Source organism: Pistacia vera, unplaced genomic scaffold (assembly GCF_008641045.1).
Source record: "Pistacia vera cultivar Batoury unplaced genomic scaffold, PisVer_v2 Contig235, whole genome shotgun sequence".
NCBI lineage: Eukaryota > Viridiplantae > Streptophyta > Magnoliopsida > Sapindales > Anacardiaceae > Pistacia > Pistacia vera.
The window spans coordinates 448150-466946 of record NW_022196041.1 but is presented as its reverse complement, the minus strand read 5'-3'; the positions used below and the strand labels follow the sequence as shown (position 1 = coordinate 466946).

Below are 18797 nucleotides of genomic sequence, written 5' to 3'. Positions count from 1 at the left end.
ATTATGCCCATCATCGTTGTATGGGTTCATTGGGGATAGCTTAGTCCCCAAGGGAATAATCGAGCTGCCTATGACTCTTGGGGAGAAGCTTCAGATAAAGATAATGATGGTAAAAATCTTAGTGGTTGATTGCCCAACCACCTATAACGTCATCTTAGGAATGCCACTCCTCGACGACCTAAGTGCAATCNATAGAAAAAGGTTTCCTTGGTAAGCATTTCTCTTTTTTTCTGTTCATATTTGTCACTTCTAAAGAGACCATATTGCCTTCATCACATATTGTATGTTGCTTACTTATTGGTACTTATGCTCATTCATATTGCCTTCATCACAAATCCCTAATTTTTTTCTCCTATTTTCTTATTATCTTTTACTTCATTTTCTATTGCCATCCATCTCATCTCTTCATCTTCTCCGCCTCTTTTCTTTCTCTTATCTTTCTTTTTTTCCTTTATTCTCCCTTTTTTCATTCTTCAAAAACCTTTAACAATGGTGGTCCTGAGCTATACTGAAGAACAAGTGTTTGAATGAAGAAAAATGTAAGTTTTTGGTTAGAATGGTAACTAGTTTTGGCATAATGTATTTTCATTGAACGCTGCACAAGTGGGGAAGAAAATTTAAGATGCCTCTCTAATTTTCATTGAACTGCATTGTACACAAACAAATAAAAAAAAAAAGATGCTGATATATTTGTGGTTCGGTGAATATGTTTGCCATTGCAGGGGATTCTAAAATTTTAATTAAAATTAATTGCAAAAATAAAATATGAAAATTGAAAAGAGAGTTATTATAAAACTAATATTAAAGAGAGTGAACAATATTAGATTTTTTTGGCTGCTTATCATCTTGTCCTTCTTCAAAAGGATTCTGACAGAAGATGGGTAATTGTCGTTTTTTAACTTTTTGATATAAAATTGTTGGTAGCGTAAAGTTCGGGTGGGAGGATATCGTTTGGCCTTTTGATATTTTAACCCGTATTGTCACAACTAAATCTTGTGTCTTTGGTTCTTCCCTTGGTTGTTGGACCCTTCATTTGCCCTACTATGCCCTCATCCGTTTACATTTTCTCACTATGATATTGAGTTTGTCCTCCCTTTGTTCATTTTAATGTTTTAATTATGATTGATTATCCAAGTTTCAAAACAATAATGTGAATAATTTTATGTATATAGGGAATCGAGATCATATAATATGGTCTGTGATGATGGAGTGTTTGTACAAATCTTCCTTTTTGAATATCCTAAATCCTAATTTGAAGAGAATGTATATTTCTTTATCACTCAGAATTGATAATTAATGAAATATTTGAATATTTCCCAGCCAAATACCTAGAATTTGAACTACCATCTGCAGAGTGAGTTTCTATTAATTCAATTCTCTTTTTTGATTGCATTTAATATCAAAGCTTCTACTGGATTAAACAGTTGACCTTTTTGTTTTATTACAGACGTTTTAAGGAGATTAAAGCTTATAAAAGACTTCGAAATTCATCAAAGAAGCTCTTGGATTATGGGTTTAAGTATAAGTACGGCTTGACGAAATGTTTGATGGAGCAGTTCAATGTTGCAAAGACAAAGGTTTATTGTGGGATGTATGTCATACATTTTTTTTTTTAAAAAAAAAAAAATTCTAAATGTACAATTTTTTTTTTTTTTTTTTAACNTCATTAATGATTTCAGTTTCAGCTTGAATATGTAACTGAAATGTCATGGTGGGTTTTACTTCGCGGTGCCTCGTGGTGTTCATGCGGTAAGGCTAGGCAACGAAGCTTCAATTTCTCAGAGTGTGAATGTGAAGGCCGGAGTTATTTATACGCTCACATTTGGAAAGAGAATAAGAGATGAAGAAAAGCTGAAAACGTGAAGATTTGAGGAAGAAGAGCTGAAGTAAGGAAGAACGAAGAAGAAGTGAAGAACTGAAACTGAGATCTGCTTTAATTTTTAGTAAAAAAACCCACAAAACGACGTCGTTTTGGGGGTGACCTTTTTTGTTTTTTTTTTTTCAATAATTCGCGAATAATTCGGGAGGGCTTAAAATACGCGTATAATTCGGCAGATTTTAGAAAATACGTATACGGACGTTTTATACGCGAATTATACGGCTGTCCGTATAATTCGCGTATAATACGCGTTTTTACTAACTAGGGTTATATCTCCGTAACACTCTTGATTTGTTTTTGTTTTTAATTTAATTGAAAATTAATGATGACTGATTTTTAATAAAAACAAACTGAATTTACCTCTCTTTCTTTACCGGATGCCAAACCCCCCGGCCGAAGTCAATTATACCCAGAGGTTTTGTATTCGCCTCACCCGATAGATGAGTAATTCTAGGTCCACAATCTAATCTCACAAATTTCTATCATAATCTCTGACGTGATAGCTTATAATTAGTCAACTCGTAAATATATCATGTTTGCTTACTGTGGGTCCTGTCTACTTATTTGTAAGCTAATCAATTACGAACTATCATGTCGGGGGTTGTGAGAGAAGATTGTAGACCTAATATTACTGCTCGATAGACATCTACCACATTTGTGAATTTACTATCTTGTCATTAGGGGTGTGCAAAAATAACCGTTAACCAAACCGAACCCGAAAATTCGAGTCAATTTCAGGTATTTATTATGTGATACCCAAAATTTCGGTTCGGGTATCGGATATTTATTTTAAGAGAACCGGGTACCCGGTATATTAAGAAATAAAAAACCTAGTTTTTAAACCTATTTTCCTTTAACTTTCAAAGAGCAAGAGGCAAAAACCTCAAATCTTAAGTATTTAAGTTATTAAATTAAAAGTTGATTTAGTATATGGAAGAAATTGTATTCACAAATTGAAATTTGAAATGTAAAAAATTAAAATTCTGCAAAAATATTCAAATTCGAATCATAAACCGGGTATCCGGTTTTTGACCCGAAGATTAGGGTACCCGAAAAACCGGATACCCTTAAAAGCGGTTCGGTTTGCAGGTACTCTTTTAGGGGTACCCGAATATTCGGGTACCCGGTTTTTGGGCAAAACCGGTTCGAGTACCCGATTTTGTACAGCCCTATTTGTCATTGTTAAGTTAAAGTTTAACATTTTGTCCTTGTTCAGTTGAAGTTAACAAAATGATCTCAACGATGGGTGGAAAACTATTTTTCTTAAAAAAAATTGGGTGGGAAAATAATCACGATAAACCTTGGGTGGGAAATTGTAATTCACTCGTCATTTATTTGTTTAATAAGTTTGATTGTGAATAGATGGGCTTGGGTTATTTATAGTTATTTTTAAGAAATATTTTTTCCAATATCGGTTTGATTTGTTTGTATAGATTTTGATAACTGTTTCTAAATCATAAGTTTATAAGAAAGAAAATAAGTTTTTTTTTTTTTTTTTTTTTNAAAAAAAAAAAAAAAAGTGTGAGAACTTACAAATTATTCATGTTCTTGATGTTTGCTAGTGTTTCAGGCAAGCTTCCAACAAACTGATTGCAGGAAAGTGACCTAAATTGTGAGATCATGCACAAAACTAGCTTAGTTAAACATTTTTTGATAAATTTAATTATTGATAATCAAACACCTTGGTAATTGAAATATTAAGAGCAATGATATCATACAGGACGTTTAAATTGACCAATTTCCCAAGCTTCTCAGGGATGCTTCCAGATAAGTGGTTGGCTTCCAAGCTCCTAGATTTTGTTTTTATTAAAACCATGAGTATAAACAGGAAACCATGCATTTACATAGAAACAACAGATATATTGAATTTCTAAAGTGTACAAGTAAATGAGATTGGTAATATTGCCCCAATCCGGTGGAATTTCCCCCGTTAAGCGGTTGGCAGTAACGGAGCTGCAAGGGATTAAATTCACTGGTCATATAATTATAAAATTGAAGCAAAACTTCATTCGGAGAGTTTGACACCGGGCCAACTTACATAGTGTCCAAATGCCGCAATGCAGCCCATTCTTTTGGAAGAGTGCCATTGAGATAGTTGCAAGTGAAATCACTGTTAAGGAGAAGATAATTAATGAGAGTGAAAGTAGTTGAGCTGATAGTGCGATATATTTTTTTTTCTTACATGAACCGGAGGAACTTAAGGTTGACAAGTTGCGGTGGAAGCCTGCCTTGAAAACTCTGAACTTTGAGTGATCTGCAGTCCAAGTAAGAAATGTCAATGATATATATCAGTTGTTCAAAAAGCCCCATTACAATTCATCAAACTGAATTTAAAATGAAAACAAAGAGAAAGTGAAAGAAGAAGAGAGGACTTACATGTTGGTGATGTGAGAGTAATTGCCAGAAGTGTAGTTACAAAGGATTATGTTGGTTGGGGTTGTGGGATTACTTGCTTCTAGGTGGTAAGTGGCTATTGGGAGCATATGTGATTGGCAAGGATCCTTTGTGGAATTCAAGAGTGTGAAGCCCATTGTTGCAGCCATTTGCTTGAGAACGATGGCTGCATATAATCAGTAGTTCAGAAGGATAAAAAAGGGAAACATATATTGGCGCTATAGTTGAATACATCAGAACTTTGTTCTTTATAAAAATAAAAGTTCAAATCTTTTCCTTTAACAAGACTAATGCTGCCTCTTATTATTAGGGGCGTTTGGTTCAAGAAATATTGTATTACTGAGAATGTTAACCTTGAAACTAGGAATCCTACTAAAAATATGTTTTGTTAGATAAGAGTAAATTAAAGAGTATGTTATATTGATATGTTTGGTTGGAATGAATAAATTGGACGGTATATTATATGTTAGGGTTATATTACTAAATTGTCCTTATATTTTAATATTATTATTAATTTGTATTATATTATTTAACCCCAACAATTCAGATTTAGCTAAAATATTCTAACAATTAAAAAAGTTTAAAAGGTAACAAAAACACCCAGCCACCATCGCCAACAATCTCTTGAATGGCACACGATCGATCGGACCCGTTAGGCCGTGTGCCAAAAAAGACTAAATATGGCTGATTCATGGCATATCTTTGGTCGTCCGACCACGGATCACATGTTCATCTTGAAATGGCCTTACTAGCACACAATTGGTTAAATCTGGTTGGTCGTGAGCCATTACGATGACTAACGATGGTGGTGGTGACCGACGGTTGGCAGTCCTCTTGGGTGGCTAGAATGGTGGTTGTGGTCTTGATAATTTGGTTGAAGTACAAGGATAATTCTATCTTTAAAATCTTGAGCATAAGGCAAAAATTGTCTATAAAATTCTTGTAAATTGTTTTTATAACAAGGGCATTACTGTCCTAAAATTTTATTAATAAGGGGTAAAATTATAACAAAATTAAGATTACCAAATAATCTTAAAATATCTAATAAAATGAAGTTAATCAGATTACCACCTATATAACCACCAATAATTACTATTTGTTTTGGAAGATTATCGAAATATTTTATTACTTGACAATCAAACGTGATAATATAAATAATATATGATGACATTACCTCAATATTAGGGAATTACCTCAACCAAACACACTCATATAAGCTTGTAAATCTCAACTTATATATCTCAAGCATACTTCTTTATATATTTTTTGTATTTTTTTTCGTTATTTTTCTTATAAATCTCAAACTACTAAAAGCCGGTAAAGGACTCAAGAAGTTTTTAAAAATCAAATTAGTTTCAAAGTTGATTTTATATATGTAGAATGATAAACATATATGTACATAGTTCTTTAAATTACAAAATAAACTTAAATTAAATATTTAATTGATTAAATAAATAATTTATAAATTTCAAGATATCGAAATAGCAATAGTTGTCAACACCATATGCAGTGGTCAACTACCGGTCAATGATGGTGCGTTAAAGATACAATCAATCCTATCGGGATTTACATGAGACGATTTGTTGAAATTTGGTAAAATCACCAAATTTTGACACTTACTTTAGCTGTACAAGGCGATTGAACCTTTCGCCACCTTTTGTGGCCACATTCAACATTAGAATCTGATGATTCAACTAGATTCCAACAGATCACCTCTTTCGTGATCCTGACAAGACTACTTGTGTCCCAATACACCATTGTTGACCATTAATTTATCGGAGTTGAGCGACATTGACAATTTTGACTAGAGGTTGACTACCACCAACTAGGGCTGCGCAAAACCGGGTATCCGAACCGATTTTGCTTGAAAAACCGTGTACTCGAATATTTGGGTACCCCTAAAAGGGTACCGACAAACTAAACTGCTTTTAAGGATACCCGGTTTTTCAGGTACCTGAATTTGCATAACTTTGAATGAATTTTAATTTTTTACATTTCAAATTTGAATTTGTGAATACAATTCCTTCCATATACTAAATCAATACTAAATCAACTTTTAATTTAATAACTTAAATACTTAAGATTTAGGGATTTTGCCTCTTGCTCTTTGAAAGTTAAAGGAAAATAGGTTTAAAAACTAGGTTTTTTATTTTTTTATTTCTTAATAAACCGGGTACCGGGTACCCGGTTCTCTTAAAATAAATACCCGATACCCGAACAGAAAATTCGGGTATCACATAATAAATACCCAAAACCGACCCAAATTTTTGGGTACAAAAAAATTTGGAATCAGTTCAGTTCGGTTATCGTGTTCGGCTTGGTTAATGGTTTTTTTTACACACCCCTACCACCAACTAGATCAAATTTCATCTTGAATTTTTTTAATTATTAATTAAATAATAATTTATTTGATATAAATTATTGTAGTATATATATATATATATATTTTTTTTTTAATATTTATGAAATACTTATAAAAGTATTTTAAGAAGTAAAACATGTTCTTTTTGCCATTATACATACAACAACAATTTAAAAACCTAATTTACTAAATACATAATGATAAGTTTTGAAAATCACAAAAATGTTTATATAAATATATCCACATATGAAAGTCTTATTGGATAATATATATGAATATACCATTACCATACATAATATATATCATATGAATAAAGAATAAAATCCACCGATCCATATCAGAATACATAGTTAATTCTATATCACCTCAATGACATGAACATATTTATAATTTTCCTCTCATTTCTTTTCCTTATTATTTCCTCAACAACATTAACATATTAAAGATAAAACGATATATATGTTATTAGACACATGTTGATTAAAGATTAGGCTTGAGTAGAGAAGGATAAAAAGATAATGCTGAAACTAATTAATTTACCTTCGTCAGGGTGCAGTGGAAGCTGAGCACATTTTAGAGGCCGAAAGCAAGATAAAATGATCATAAAACAAAGTAGAAGAAACCACTGCTGCTTCATAAACATCAACATATTTCTGTTTTTCTTTTTGACGAAGTAGAAAATAATCTGTAACTGATAGAATTTCAACTTGTATATAGGCATGAGAAGAGGGAGTAAATGATGTGCAGGATCAACTAGCTGATATATATATTTAAAATCCTAAGAGCCAAGGGTAAGTGTTCTTTCTTATCTTAAAGTCTGGAATATGGAGTCAACGGCTGAAGTATCAAAGAAACCAGTAATTATCAACAAACATCATTGATGTGAGTAGACAGTCTGAAATTTAGTGGAAAATAAAGAGGAACTAGAAAGAGACTGTTCTAGTCGTGCAAATTATTGATGCATGGATTAATGGTTGTTGCCAGCTTTCCATGAATCAATAATACAAGTCTTTGCTGAATATCTATATATAATTGGAGGTATATGTCGGCAAGAGAAATCACAGCTGAAGTATATAATATCATATGTATTAAGACTAAAATCTATAAATCCATGTAAGCAAAGTAATTTCAAGGGACAGAGCTGGACCACTTCAAACTTAATAAGGCTCTAGCAGCTCTGATTGTTCACATACATGTGTAACTTACGAGATATTGGTGCTTGAAAAGTCTCCAGCGCCATTTATTCCATGTCTGTTGTTTTGTTCAGATTTCATACACGAATTTTCTGCAACTTGCCGACCCCTTCATCATGTGGACACTAAGAAAATTGGATATGTTATGTTAAAAATGACATTTTGATAACAAACGTACTTGACACTCTAGTTAGAGGTTTTTTTTTCTTTAAATACTGAAAAAAGACCTTGAAGATTGCCCATTACGTTGCATCTTTTCTTTCAAGTTCTTTGACTTGTCAATTGTCACATGAGCTTCTGTGCTACTTCCTTTTACTTAGAATCAAATTTGGCCCAACTTTATTTCCTTATCTTTGGACCTATATTTTGATACTTTTATTAGAGGGGAAAATGTAAATGTATAATATTGTTAAATGCTACAAGTTTTATTGTTTCTTTATAATTATACACTTGTAATTACCAGTCATAATAATGATAATCTGTGGTAGAGTTAAATTTGGAGGGGTTAATCTACAAAATTTAATAAATAAATAAATCATCAAAATATATATTTTAAGGGGTAGAGTTAAACTTTACAGATCCCTAGATTGAATAAAACAGAATAAATACGCCAAGTTTGAGAATGCATGGCCTTGCTGAAAATTACACTAACACGGAAATAATATTACAAAACATCTTCAAACCAAGCTAAAGAAGCACCTTCAGTCATGAAATTGTATGGCAGACAGGCCTTAGAGGACAGAAAATTTATAATTATCTAGTTCATCCTACATAAATTAAACTTTAGAACTATTATGTAAAACCGAAGAACTCCCACTAGGGTTTAGAAATATGGTCTCAGAATTGAGTTGACAGAGATCCTCCATTGATGTAAGGTTTCTTGTGCGCTCTGAATTGATAGAGTAGAGATCATGTGTAGATGTGGTGGAAGATCCAACCCACGTTTTATCTTAAGAAAAGTTTGGAGCGGCCAAGTTTCCTCTAGAATTCTGGTCAAGTTGTTGTAATTGGAAATCACTGCCATAGATGCTAGGATCTGAGATCACTTCTTGAATGATGGTTTGTGATTCAAGCATACTAACCACCTCTGACATAGTAGGCCTCAATGCTGGAGATGCATTACAGCATAACAAAGCCACTTTTACCATTCTTTCAGCCTCTTCTTTGTCAAACTTATACTCCAACTTTGGATCCAATATCTCCATCAAGTTTCCTTTCTGTTGCAAATTAAAGGTCTGCAACCATCCAAGCCAAAAGAGAAAATAAAAAATATTTGAAAACCATGCATAGCAACAAACATATATTCACATGAAACTGACCCAATCAAGAAGGCAAACACATCCATTTTGTGCCCAGTAACTTGCATTGCTTCTCCCACAAACAATTTCCAAAGCAACCATCCCAAAGCTATAAACATCTGCTTTTTCTGTGAGGTAACCCCATAGCGCATATTCTGGAGCCATATAGCCTCCGGAATCAATCAAAATGTCAAAAACTTAAACCTTCACACTAAATTATAAATTTAGAGATCAGAAATCATGCTCTACAATAGTGTAGCTCACATAGTTCCAACAACTCTAGTGCTAATATGGGTGTTCTCCTCTTCTTTGAGTTTAGCTAATCCAAAGTCTGATATCTTAGCATTTAATTCCCAGTCAAGTAGTACATTTGTAGCTTTTATGTCTCTGTGAACTATCCTGAGTGTTGATTCTTCATGGAGAAATGCTAGACCTCTAGCGATTCCAACACATATTTTTTGCCTTGTTGCCCAGTCCAATTTCAAGGTACTTGCCCCTGAATTTATTAACAATTCAATTAACCAATCAAGAAATATATTAACAGAAAGCATTCCTTTATGCAAAAGCAATTCAAAAACAAACATCACCGTGCTTACCAAAAAGTGCATGCGCAAGACAGTTATTTTCCATGTACTCATAAACCAACAATAACTGATTTCCTTCAACACAACATCCAAAAAGCTTTACAAGATTTGGGTGTTGCAAACCAGCAATCAGGCCTATCTCATTCGCAAACTCTCGATTTCCTTGCCTTGATTTGGAAGAAAGTTGCTTCACAGCAACTACAGTTCCGTTTGATAGTTGGCCCTGCTTTGAGTAATTATTATATGTAACACATTCATGTCTACAGTCTTATGCTAAATGTTGAGTTATGTGATTAAATAGCTTAAAACTGACTAACCAAGGGTTAGTAATGAAATCCAACATAAAGTTATTGAATTAAACAATCTAAGCTAAAATAGCGGTCTTAAATTAACAAAATACCCTTAAGAGGGAACATATATAATAAGCGTCTTACTTCCACATATTATTCAAAATACAACGTTTGAACTGATTAGAGAAATTTTTAACCTGGTTGAGAAAAGAAATTAAAACAAGGTTGATCTTTTGCTTGTTAATTGTTGAAGAACATCGTCTTTTCCTTTGCTGATATTTTGAGTAAGATATATATATATATATAGGTGTGCTTCTTCTTGCATCGTCAAGGTTAGTCAAAAATAAAATACAAAATATTTAGATTTTTCATCAACCACGTCAAAAGTCCAGTAAGTTCCCTCACAATTAACTTTTTGGTGTCAATTTCAAGGATATTGTTCTCAGTGGTGTATATGTATAAACATTTTCTAATGCATTGACACTACTGGAATTATCATTCTTCAATAAAATATAGTTGTTTAGTACCTTGTATACTGATCCAAAACCACCTTCGCCAATCTTGTTTGTAGCATCAAAATTGTTAGTAGCAGCTCTTAGCTGTCTGAAAGTGAAGGTTCCTGTTTGTAGATCTAGCCCCTTAAGATCTGCCCAGTAACATTCAACGAGAAGAGAGATTATCTACAAGTCAACTTAGGAATTGTAGGAAAACTAAGCCAAAACTATGTCTAACTGTTTTGTACTTATGATGCATTTGTTTGTGCCATGCACTCACTTATTTATTGCTTAAGTTTGAATAAAACACAAGGTTTAGCACATACCTTGTTCTCTTGTGTTTTTATGCTGAAAATAGCATCTCCAACAGAAGAATCCCAGGATCATAAGAAGTATGCATAACACCGAAATGACAACTCCAATCATGATAGGTACATTTTTTGTTTCCTTAGGCTCTGCTAAGTAATATTTGTGCCAAGAAGAAACAAGGGATGACTATTAAAAGAAATCATAGCAAACATTGTTATTTTGCAGAAAATTGATCATTATAACTTAGTTGTTTATTTCTCACCGTCACAATTTGATCTGAAACCTGAAATTAACACCAAAAGCTTATGCTTATCAGAGAACAAATTAAGGTGGTAAAGGAAAAGATATTCATCAAACCAAAGTTCAAAGTATTATAGTATATAATTATATATATGAAACAAGTCTGCAGGATATCAACTAGCATGAAACATGTCAGAGGGTTAGCACTTGATTTGGGAGATGTCTTTTACATCAAGTAGAAAAACCACTCAGGAGAGCGGAAACTATCTTTTCTTGTGAGTAAAAGCCATGACTATGTTGGTTTTTGGCTTTAGAGTTGGATGCCTTATTTAGATTGATTTATTTTTTTGTCTTTATCTGCGTCTTATTGTGACAACAAAAATAAAAAATAAAAAAATGGTCACATTTTTTATTGAAGGCAGTATCACCCTTCTATGGTTTGTGAACAGCAAATTACACTCACTAATGATATTTGCTACTCGGGGGTGATGAACAATATATAACTCCAATTTTCATCTCATATACTCGTATGTCTTTCAACAAGATTAGATGAAGTCATATAATAGAACAAAGTGGGTTTAAATTGTCTCTCCTTCCATAGTATGTAACCAGTAGACAGAGGACAAATGAATATGACCTGAATTTTTTTTTTTTTTTTTTTTTTCAACTGAAGGACCAAAAGTTGTAGCACTAGCAGCTCTCTTTGAATGAAGACTGATTAAAAAAAGCATGACTTACCACGACATACAGAAATAACAGATATGAGGGGACCATAATTCCCAGAGTTTGGAATATATACAGTCCCTTTCCCAGCCCAATACAAGCGGATTTCTAGGGTATTGTTTGCCACTGTGGCGTCAAATCGTTTTATGATCACTTTACCAGTTCCATTTGCTTCTTCCTTGATATTAAAATCTTTCTGCTCTAACCTTCCCTGGAACAGAGTTATCAAATCAGAAGTTTCTAAAAAACACTAGCAGCAATGATCTCTTCCCAAAATGTAATAGATTACCTGAACATAAATATCAAATATACGTCTTCCAACTCTATTATATAGTTCTTCATCATTGAATGATATTTCCGCAAAGTGGAGATTTACCGTGTACTTTCCATTTTCCAAACAATATCCATTATAGGTGAGAACAAGAGGAGATGCACGTGCTGTAGAGTACAACTCAGGAAAGTATAACCATTGTCATTCCGTCCATTATCCCCCATGAAGTCTCCAGTACTGATGAATCCCCAATCAGTTCCACTATGATAATTTAAAAGTAGCTCCATTTCCGGCAAATAGATCACCTTCATACTAAATATTCTTGATGGTTACATCCTGTCCTCCACAGTTAATATGAAGTGATTGATAATCTGCCACAAGGATCATTAAAATTTAAAGAGTTAATATGAATAAGATCATTATCATTTTGCAAGCAAGAGGATCAATACCACGTGGGTCTGGGAAATAGTGAATGATAGAACTATTTTGTTCAGCTTGACTATCTTAATAAATTCCAATACAGATGCAACAAGTAGTTTTCTGTTGACAGAATATGGTGAGTGTTCTTAAAATATATGAGGTTCTAGAAGATTCTGGAAAATATATTCCAAATTTAGATTATAAATCAGCAAAAATTTAAGTAATTGCAGAATTTTTATCCCAGGAAATCTTACTCACATTTTTGACAGCTGGAATATTCATCGGAGCATGAAAGTCCACTTCTATTTAACATGAGCATCTAAACATGTTAGTACAACAAGCAAAGAGGTACATATATATATAGTAACATATTTTATTTTAATATTACCTCAGTCCAGTAAATACTTAAAACTAATGGTTGACCATAAATAGAAAGAGAGAATACTCTTACGTGAGGCATTATATAATTCATATTAATCTGATTAAAGTGTGAGAAGAATATCAGGAGAAATGAATTGAAGTAGTGGAGATTACTGCTCCTCCTAATTGAGAGCTATTAGCTAACAGATCGTATGTAGTAAAAAGAAGCGAATGCATTAACACCACCACGCTTCATTTTACCCGATGCCCCATATCACATTATGCTCAATGTCATACTCATCCCCTTTCCTTTTTCCAGTTTGATAAACATGTCAATTGATTTTGAGGTAGCAATTATTTGCATCAAAGTATTATGAGTCACAGAATTTGGCTCACATTTCAACTCCCTTCATCTTAAGCATATGTCGGATTCATATCCAGTACCTTTGCAATTCATCTGAATATGGTATTGAAAGTAGATGGATTGGGGCTACACCCTTTCTAACCATCATATTAAGAACCTTAATAGCATCGTAAAGATTATCANGTGCTCACCCCGTTATTTTCCTTTGTGGATGCAGGTTCTAGGTGATGACGCAGTCGGAGGGGCGTCGGCAAGCGAAGAGGAATAGCTACACTGTTTTCCCCTGTTTTGTCTTTTAAAATGCATTTTTGTAAACAGTAATCTTTGTGTATAAAAGACATATGATTTCTAATGAAAAGAAATTTTTGGGGCCCAATTTTATATTGTTATTATGCATGCATGGTACTAGTTTTCAGTAGTTGTTACATAGACTTGGTTATTAGAAATTATATATGAACATGTTTTTATGACCAATAACTATTATTCCATCTGTCCCACAATTTTAGTCCATTAACAAGTTGTAGTATTCTATATTATTAATTTAGATTCTTGTTTGTCATTTTCACCCTTAGGATTTGTCATCAACTTAGCTTTATCTTGATCTGAATTGTATCAAAACATAGTAGTAATAATAATAGATTGCCGCATGCATATCAAGTTTTAGATGGCCAATCAATTGTTTGAACTCTAGCAAGATTGATATTGCATATTGAAATGTCATTTCTGGATTATACTTATTTCAGAGGAAATAATTATATATTGAGTTACTTATTCTGACATTAAACTTAAGAGTGGTTTCACTACTAATAAATTAAAAAGTTGAGGAAAAATAGAAAAATATTTGCAGAAGATTTGTGTTGATCAATATCAAGTGTGACAATACAGCTGGATAGTGTTTATTGCTTACCCTTTCTTGTCCATATTACTTTTATCAAGCCTATTTCAGTATAACTATATTGATATGCTTCTATTTTTAAAAATATGCTGACGTCATCATAATGTGTGATGACATCATCGATCCAACCGGTTGAACTGGTTGAACCATGACCCGGCCATCAGAGCAGGTTGCTCGTCAGTCTGGTTTTTAAAACAATGAACAACAGCAGTCCAAACTCTCTCATCTAAAGATTTAAAAATTGCTCTCATCCTAGGTTTCCAATTTGAGTAATCAAGGAAGAAAAGTCAGTTTAACCGAAAAACAGAACACAAAATGTGAGCTCATCCGAGCAAGTGTAACACATAAAAAGTAGATCAAACAAAGAATCAAACACCAGGCAATCGATCTGAAGAAAATTATCAGATCCTGCTTTGATATCAATTGAAAGAGTTTGTCAACTCTTTTTCAAACACAGAGGAATGGTTATGGATGGGTGTTACACTAATTTTCTTGATGATCATTAAACAACCAAAATATCAATCAACCATGAACATGAAAGTAAAGCATACAAGAAGATATATGGTTCGGCTAAAACCACTTTTAGCCTACATCTATGGGACTTGGTCCAGATCGAAGTTAATCCACTATAACACAAACCGTTGCAAGACAATCTAGAGTTGAATTTAGATACAACAAAGTTAAACTCCCTATTCTACGATACATTAAACTTCACTCTCTGATTTCTTTAAGGTCCTGTCACGATCAGCTTCCTCCAAAAATCCTCATGGACAGCTTGAACTCCCCTCAAGCTTCAATGGTTGAAGCTTCCCTTCAACTCCTTAGCTTAACTCTCTTTAAGCTCACAAACAATATGAGGAACCAAGTACCTACACTCAAAGATCAACAAAGTGATTGATAAAGATAAATCACAAACAAAGAGAACCTGAATAAATTGTACTCAGAAAATTTCAAAGCATCAATGGAAGTTTAGCAAATCAGGTCTAAAGAAACGGCAAGGAAAAAGATGTCTTTATAAAGCCTTGCCCAAAATCATCTCCACCGCAACGCCTTGTCATAAGACCTTGGTCACCTTTTGAAGAGTGACATTGGTAAGAGATGAGGCAATGCAAATATCATGCTAAAGAAACATTAAAATCATAAAGAAAGTCACCTATTCTGGGAAACGGAATGTTTGCACATCAGAGAAATGTGTCCACATAATCTGTTCATTCACATCATAGACATAGATATTTGTGACACATTCACAGGATATTATCACATGTGCAAACTAACATAGAATCCACATTGCCTAAGGACAAATAAGCACACAAAGTTCATAATCGACAATAAGACTTTACAAAAATATATAAGTCCTAGAAGATTCGGAAAATATATTCCAATTAGTATTATAATCAAAAAATTTAAGTAATTGCAGAATTTTTATCCGAAATTTTACCACTCATTTTTAAGCTGCAATTTCATCGGAGCATGAAAGTCCACTTCTAGTTAACATGAGCATCTAAAAATGTTAGTGCACAGGCAAAGAGGCATGTATATATAGTATATTTAATATACCCCAGTCCAGTAAATACTTAAAACTAATGGTTGACCATAAATGGAGGAGAGAATACTCTTACTGTGTGGTTCTTCCATGAAAAGTTTCGGTATAAGTTTAATTTACTGTTTAAAGGTTAAAATTTAAGGGTGTTTAAGGAATCAAACCAAAATTTGATCAGTTTTTTATTATTTTTTTTTACCGCTTCTGTACACATGTTTGGTGTAGTTATTGTAGAAGATCACTGCAACAATGGACCAAGAAGGAAATCCCTATTAGTCTCAATTATTAGCAAATTATAAGCGTATAAAGAGGATATAATTACAAATAAGAAAGAAAAAATACAAATAGTGCATTCACTTGAGGAGAAACTTTAAAAGGCCCAGAGTTATGATCTTGCAGTGGATGGACAAGAAGAAATATAGAAGGGCCTTCTACACCGTAGAAACAAAGAAGAAAAAGTACATCCGGGTATAAATGTGAAATTTACCAGAAAAAAAGGCAGAAAACTTGAATATCAAATCATCATCAGAAATTTTTAAGAAGATGTGGTTGATTAGTGAGCTTCAGATTCAAAACTATAGAACTGGATTTCCTAGTAAAATAGATTATACAGATAATAACTAGAAGAGTTATAACAGGTTCTGGCATCAGAGCACAATATGAAAGGTAAGTGTAAATTAGCTTTCTGCCACATTTGTAAGCTTTAAACACTGAAAAACAAAACAAAACAAAACAAACAGCATTGATGTCAACACAATGATTATTGTCAGGAGATCGCGCAGCGGAAAACATACTTTCGAGATAATAATATAATAAAATCACATCACACAAAGACCAATATTTACGTAGGTTCGGCTAACCGCCTACTCCACGATGAAAGATTCTGTGTTTCTGAACCAGTAAACACATACTATAACTTGGTGCATATAATAGGGCAAGAAAAAATCCTAGTTTCTAACCACACTCAACCATACCTAAGAGGAACATAACCATTTTTTTAAGACCCTCCTCGAGGTGTTTATACCCCTTACATCAAATGCCATGTGTTTTTCCCCTTCTCTTAGAATCTTAAGTTGGTTCCCACCTTTATATTTATAGTTAAATATGAGATTCTTTTCTATAAAATTCTATTTCAATTCCAAGGACTCCTAAATTATATTCTATTTACAATTGTATTCTTTATAAATAGTTTTCCTAAAGACTACAATTTCACATGGTAACAAATAGGAAAGCGAGTATATCTCCCAACAATCTCCACCTTGGCGAGTTTTCCATCCACAGCGATGAACGTGAGAGTTTTTCTCATATTGATGAACCGACGAGATAGCGCTCCACCATCACGGGCATCAAGTCACAAGTAACCTTTCAAGTTCTGCAGCATTCAGCGCACCTACCATGCCAAATTTTTGCCGCCAGATTTTGAACCACTCCCCTACAACTTAAACCTGTGATAGTCTGTCTCTTATGTACTTCACCTCTCAAAAGAATCATCTCCTAGTCACAACTTGAAGATTTGATACCACTTGTCAGTCTGCAGCGAAAACATACTTCTAGATAAATAACATAGATACATCACATTACAAAAAGACAACATATCTTGTGATCGCTAACCTGCTAATCCATAATAGGAAGCTATTATAGTTCCTAACACGATAACAAGAATACCACACACCATAATTTTGGTAATAAAACGAGTAGAAACATCCTATTTCTAAGCACGCTCAACCAGTACCTGGAGCGGAAACAATCTCATTTTCTAAGACACTCTCCTCCCCTGGTGTTTATAACTCTATATCAAATACCTTATGTTCTCCCATTCCCTCATACTATTAAATTGGTTTTTCACCCCCTATATTTATAGGTAGTATATGACTATTATTTTCCTAATAGGATTCATATTCCAATTACTATAAGACTCATAAATTATTTCTTATTTACAATTGTATCTTTATTAAATAGTTTTTTCAAAGACATACGATTTTACATGAACAAATAGGAAACGCCACAATATCTCAGCAGTTATATGCAGCTTTTTTCATTTTTTGAGTGAACGATAATACATGCCTCACTATTTTTTATTCTCAATTACAACTACTTTCATATTCGTGAATACAATTATCTCCAACAATCCTAGAAAATTACTCTAAATTCTTACAATGTTCATTTCATTCTCTCTATATATAATAAAAAATAAAACAAGGAATAAGTAAAGGAAACATAATCCTGAGGGAACACTATGCACCCAAAGAAGGTACAGAAATACAATGGCTTCCACCTCATTCTCTTCTTCCTATCCATCTTCTTCTACAACCTCACAGCTTCTACCTAAAGAAACTCCCACAAGTGAAATGACTCTTGTTTCTCGTCACATTATATATGATACTATGATTTTTCAGATATGAAGCCCAGTTAATAATTGTTGGTACTTAATTTCTTTGACATTTGAATCAGAATAATTTGGTTTTGTGTTTTATTTGTTTCACAATATTGGATAGTTTGGATTTGTTGGTCTCTAATATTCTCATCCACCTGAAAACATTTTTTTTTTCCCCATAAAATATGACATTTGCTAATATAAAACTGGTCTTGGACTTTTTTCAACCGAGTAATTCATAATAAATAACTATTAATGTATTATCACAGTACAATAAAAGTATAAAAGTTGACTGTTCTTCCTAAAAAACAACTCAAAATGTCGAATTACGGTACGCATTTCATTACTCTTAACTCTCATTTATAATTTTGGGGTTGTAATGAGTAATGAAACCGTAAAGATGACCTCATGTAATCCATAGTTTGACAGTCTTACTTAATTCCTCCATTATTCCACATCAGTGTTATTCAAAAAACAAAAATACTAATTGAGAATGATCTTAATGCTACCGCATTAAGTCATTGATGGTCCATCCCATTGACAACTGACTTCATACTCATTTTTCCGGTAAGTCTCTAAGAATGACTAAGGGTATCTTGTTTTACGAAGAACAATATGGATCCAATTAGAACAGATAATATCCAACCATCGGTGGATAAACCAAAGTCTATTTGTCATAGAATAATAGATCATTGTTGGTTATAATAAAATACAATCCTGGCTCTCAAATGATGGTCTTGCAGCGTCAGATGTCATCCTAGGTCAACATGGCCATAAGATCACTTCAAAGTATCTTATGCTAAAACA

At 33.1% G+C, this 18797-nt stretch overlaps 2 protein-coding genes and 2 long non-coding RNA genes across 4 annotated transcripts; 1 reads left to right on the top strand and 3 right to left on the bottom strand.

Moving 5' to 3' along the window:
* The first annotated feature begins 217 nt into the window (after positions 1-217).
* Positions 218-1606, top strand: LOC116131627. The gene is made up of 2 exons (XR_004128274.1): positions 218-1354; positions 1448-1606. It is a non-coding gene; the product is annotated as an uncharacterized LOC116131627 (long non-coding RNA).
* Positions 1607-3408: 1802 nt separating this feature from the next.
* On the bottom strand, positions 3409-7351 carry LOC116131643 (probable LRR receptor-like serine/threonine-protein kinase At1g29720). Its single transcript, XM_031417307.1, has 7 exons — positions 7176-7351; positions 4256-4439; positions 4062-4133; positions 3918-3989; positions 3761-3832; positions 3598-3669; positions 3409-3484 (listed from the first exon to the last, which is right to left on the bottom strand). The coding sequence occupies exons 1-7, from the start codon at positions 7282-7284 to the stop codon at positions 3409-3411; spliced, it is 657 nt and encodes a 218-aa protein (XP_031273167.1). The 5' UTR covers positions 7285-7351.
* Positions 7352-8778: 1427 nt separating this feature from the next.
* Positions 8779-9756, bottom strand: LOC116131642 (probable LRR receptor-like serine/threonine-protein kinase At1g29720). Its single transcript, XM_031417306.1, has 4 exons — positions 9723-9756; positions 9391-9622; positions 9148-9298; positions 8779-9063 (listed from the first exon to the last, which is right to left on the bottom strand). Exons 1-4 carry the CDS (start codon positions 9754-9756, stop codon positions 8779-8781), a joined length of 702 nt encoding a protein of 233 aa, XP_031273166.1.
* A 771-nt stretch (positions 9757-10527) lies between these two features.
* On the bottom strand, positions 10528-12226 carry LOC116131626. Its single transcript, XR_004128273.1, has 3 exons — positions 11782-12226; positions 11066-11086; positions 10528-10646 (listed from the first exon to the last, which is right to left on the bottom strand). It is a non-coding gene; the product is annotated as an uncharacterized LOC116131626 (long non-coding RNA).
* Between the last annotated feature and the right edge of the window lie 6571 nt (positions 12227-18797).

Coding starts and splice junctions, on each gene's coding strand:
- LOC116131643 (XM_031417307.1), bottom strand. CDS start 7,284: ATGTTGATGTTTATGAAGCAGCAGTGGTTTCTTCTACTTTGTTTTATG. Junction 3,670..3,760: donor ATTACCAATCTCATTTACTT/GTACACTTTAGA, acceptor AACAAAATCTAG/GAGCTTGGAAGCCAACCACT. Junction 3,485..3,597: donor TTGGTCAATTTAAACGTCCT/GTATGATATCAT, acceptor CTCACAATTTAG/GTCACTTTCCTGCAATCAGT.
- LOC116131642 (XM_031417306.1), bottom strand. CDS start 9,756: ATGGAAAATAACTGTCTTGCGCATGCACTTTTTG. Junction 9,299..9,390: donor ACTAGAGTTGTTGGAACTAT/GTGAGCTACACT, acceptor GATTGATTCCGG/AGGCTATATGGCTCCAGAAT. Junction 9,064..9,147: donor GTGTTTGCCTTCTTGATTGG/GTCAGTTTCATG, acceptor GGATGGTTGCAG/ACCTTTAATTTGCAACAGAA.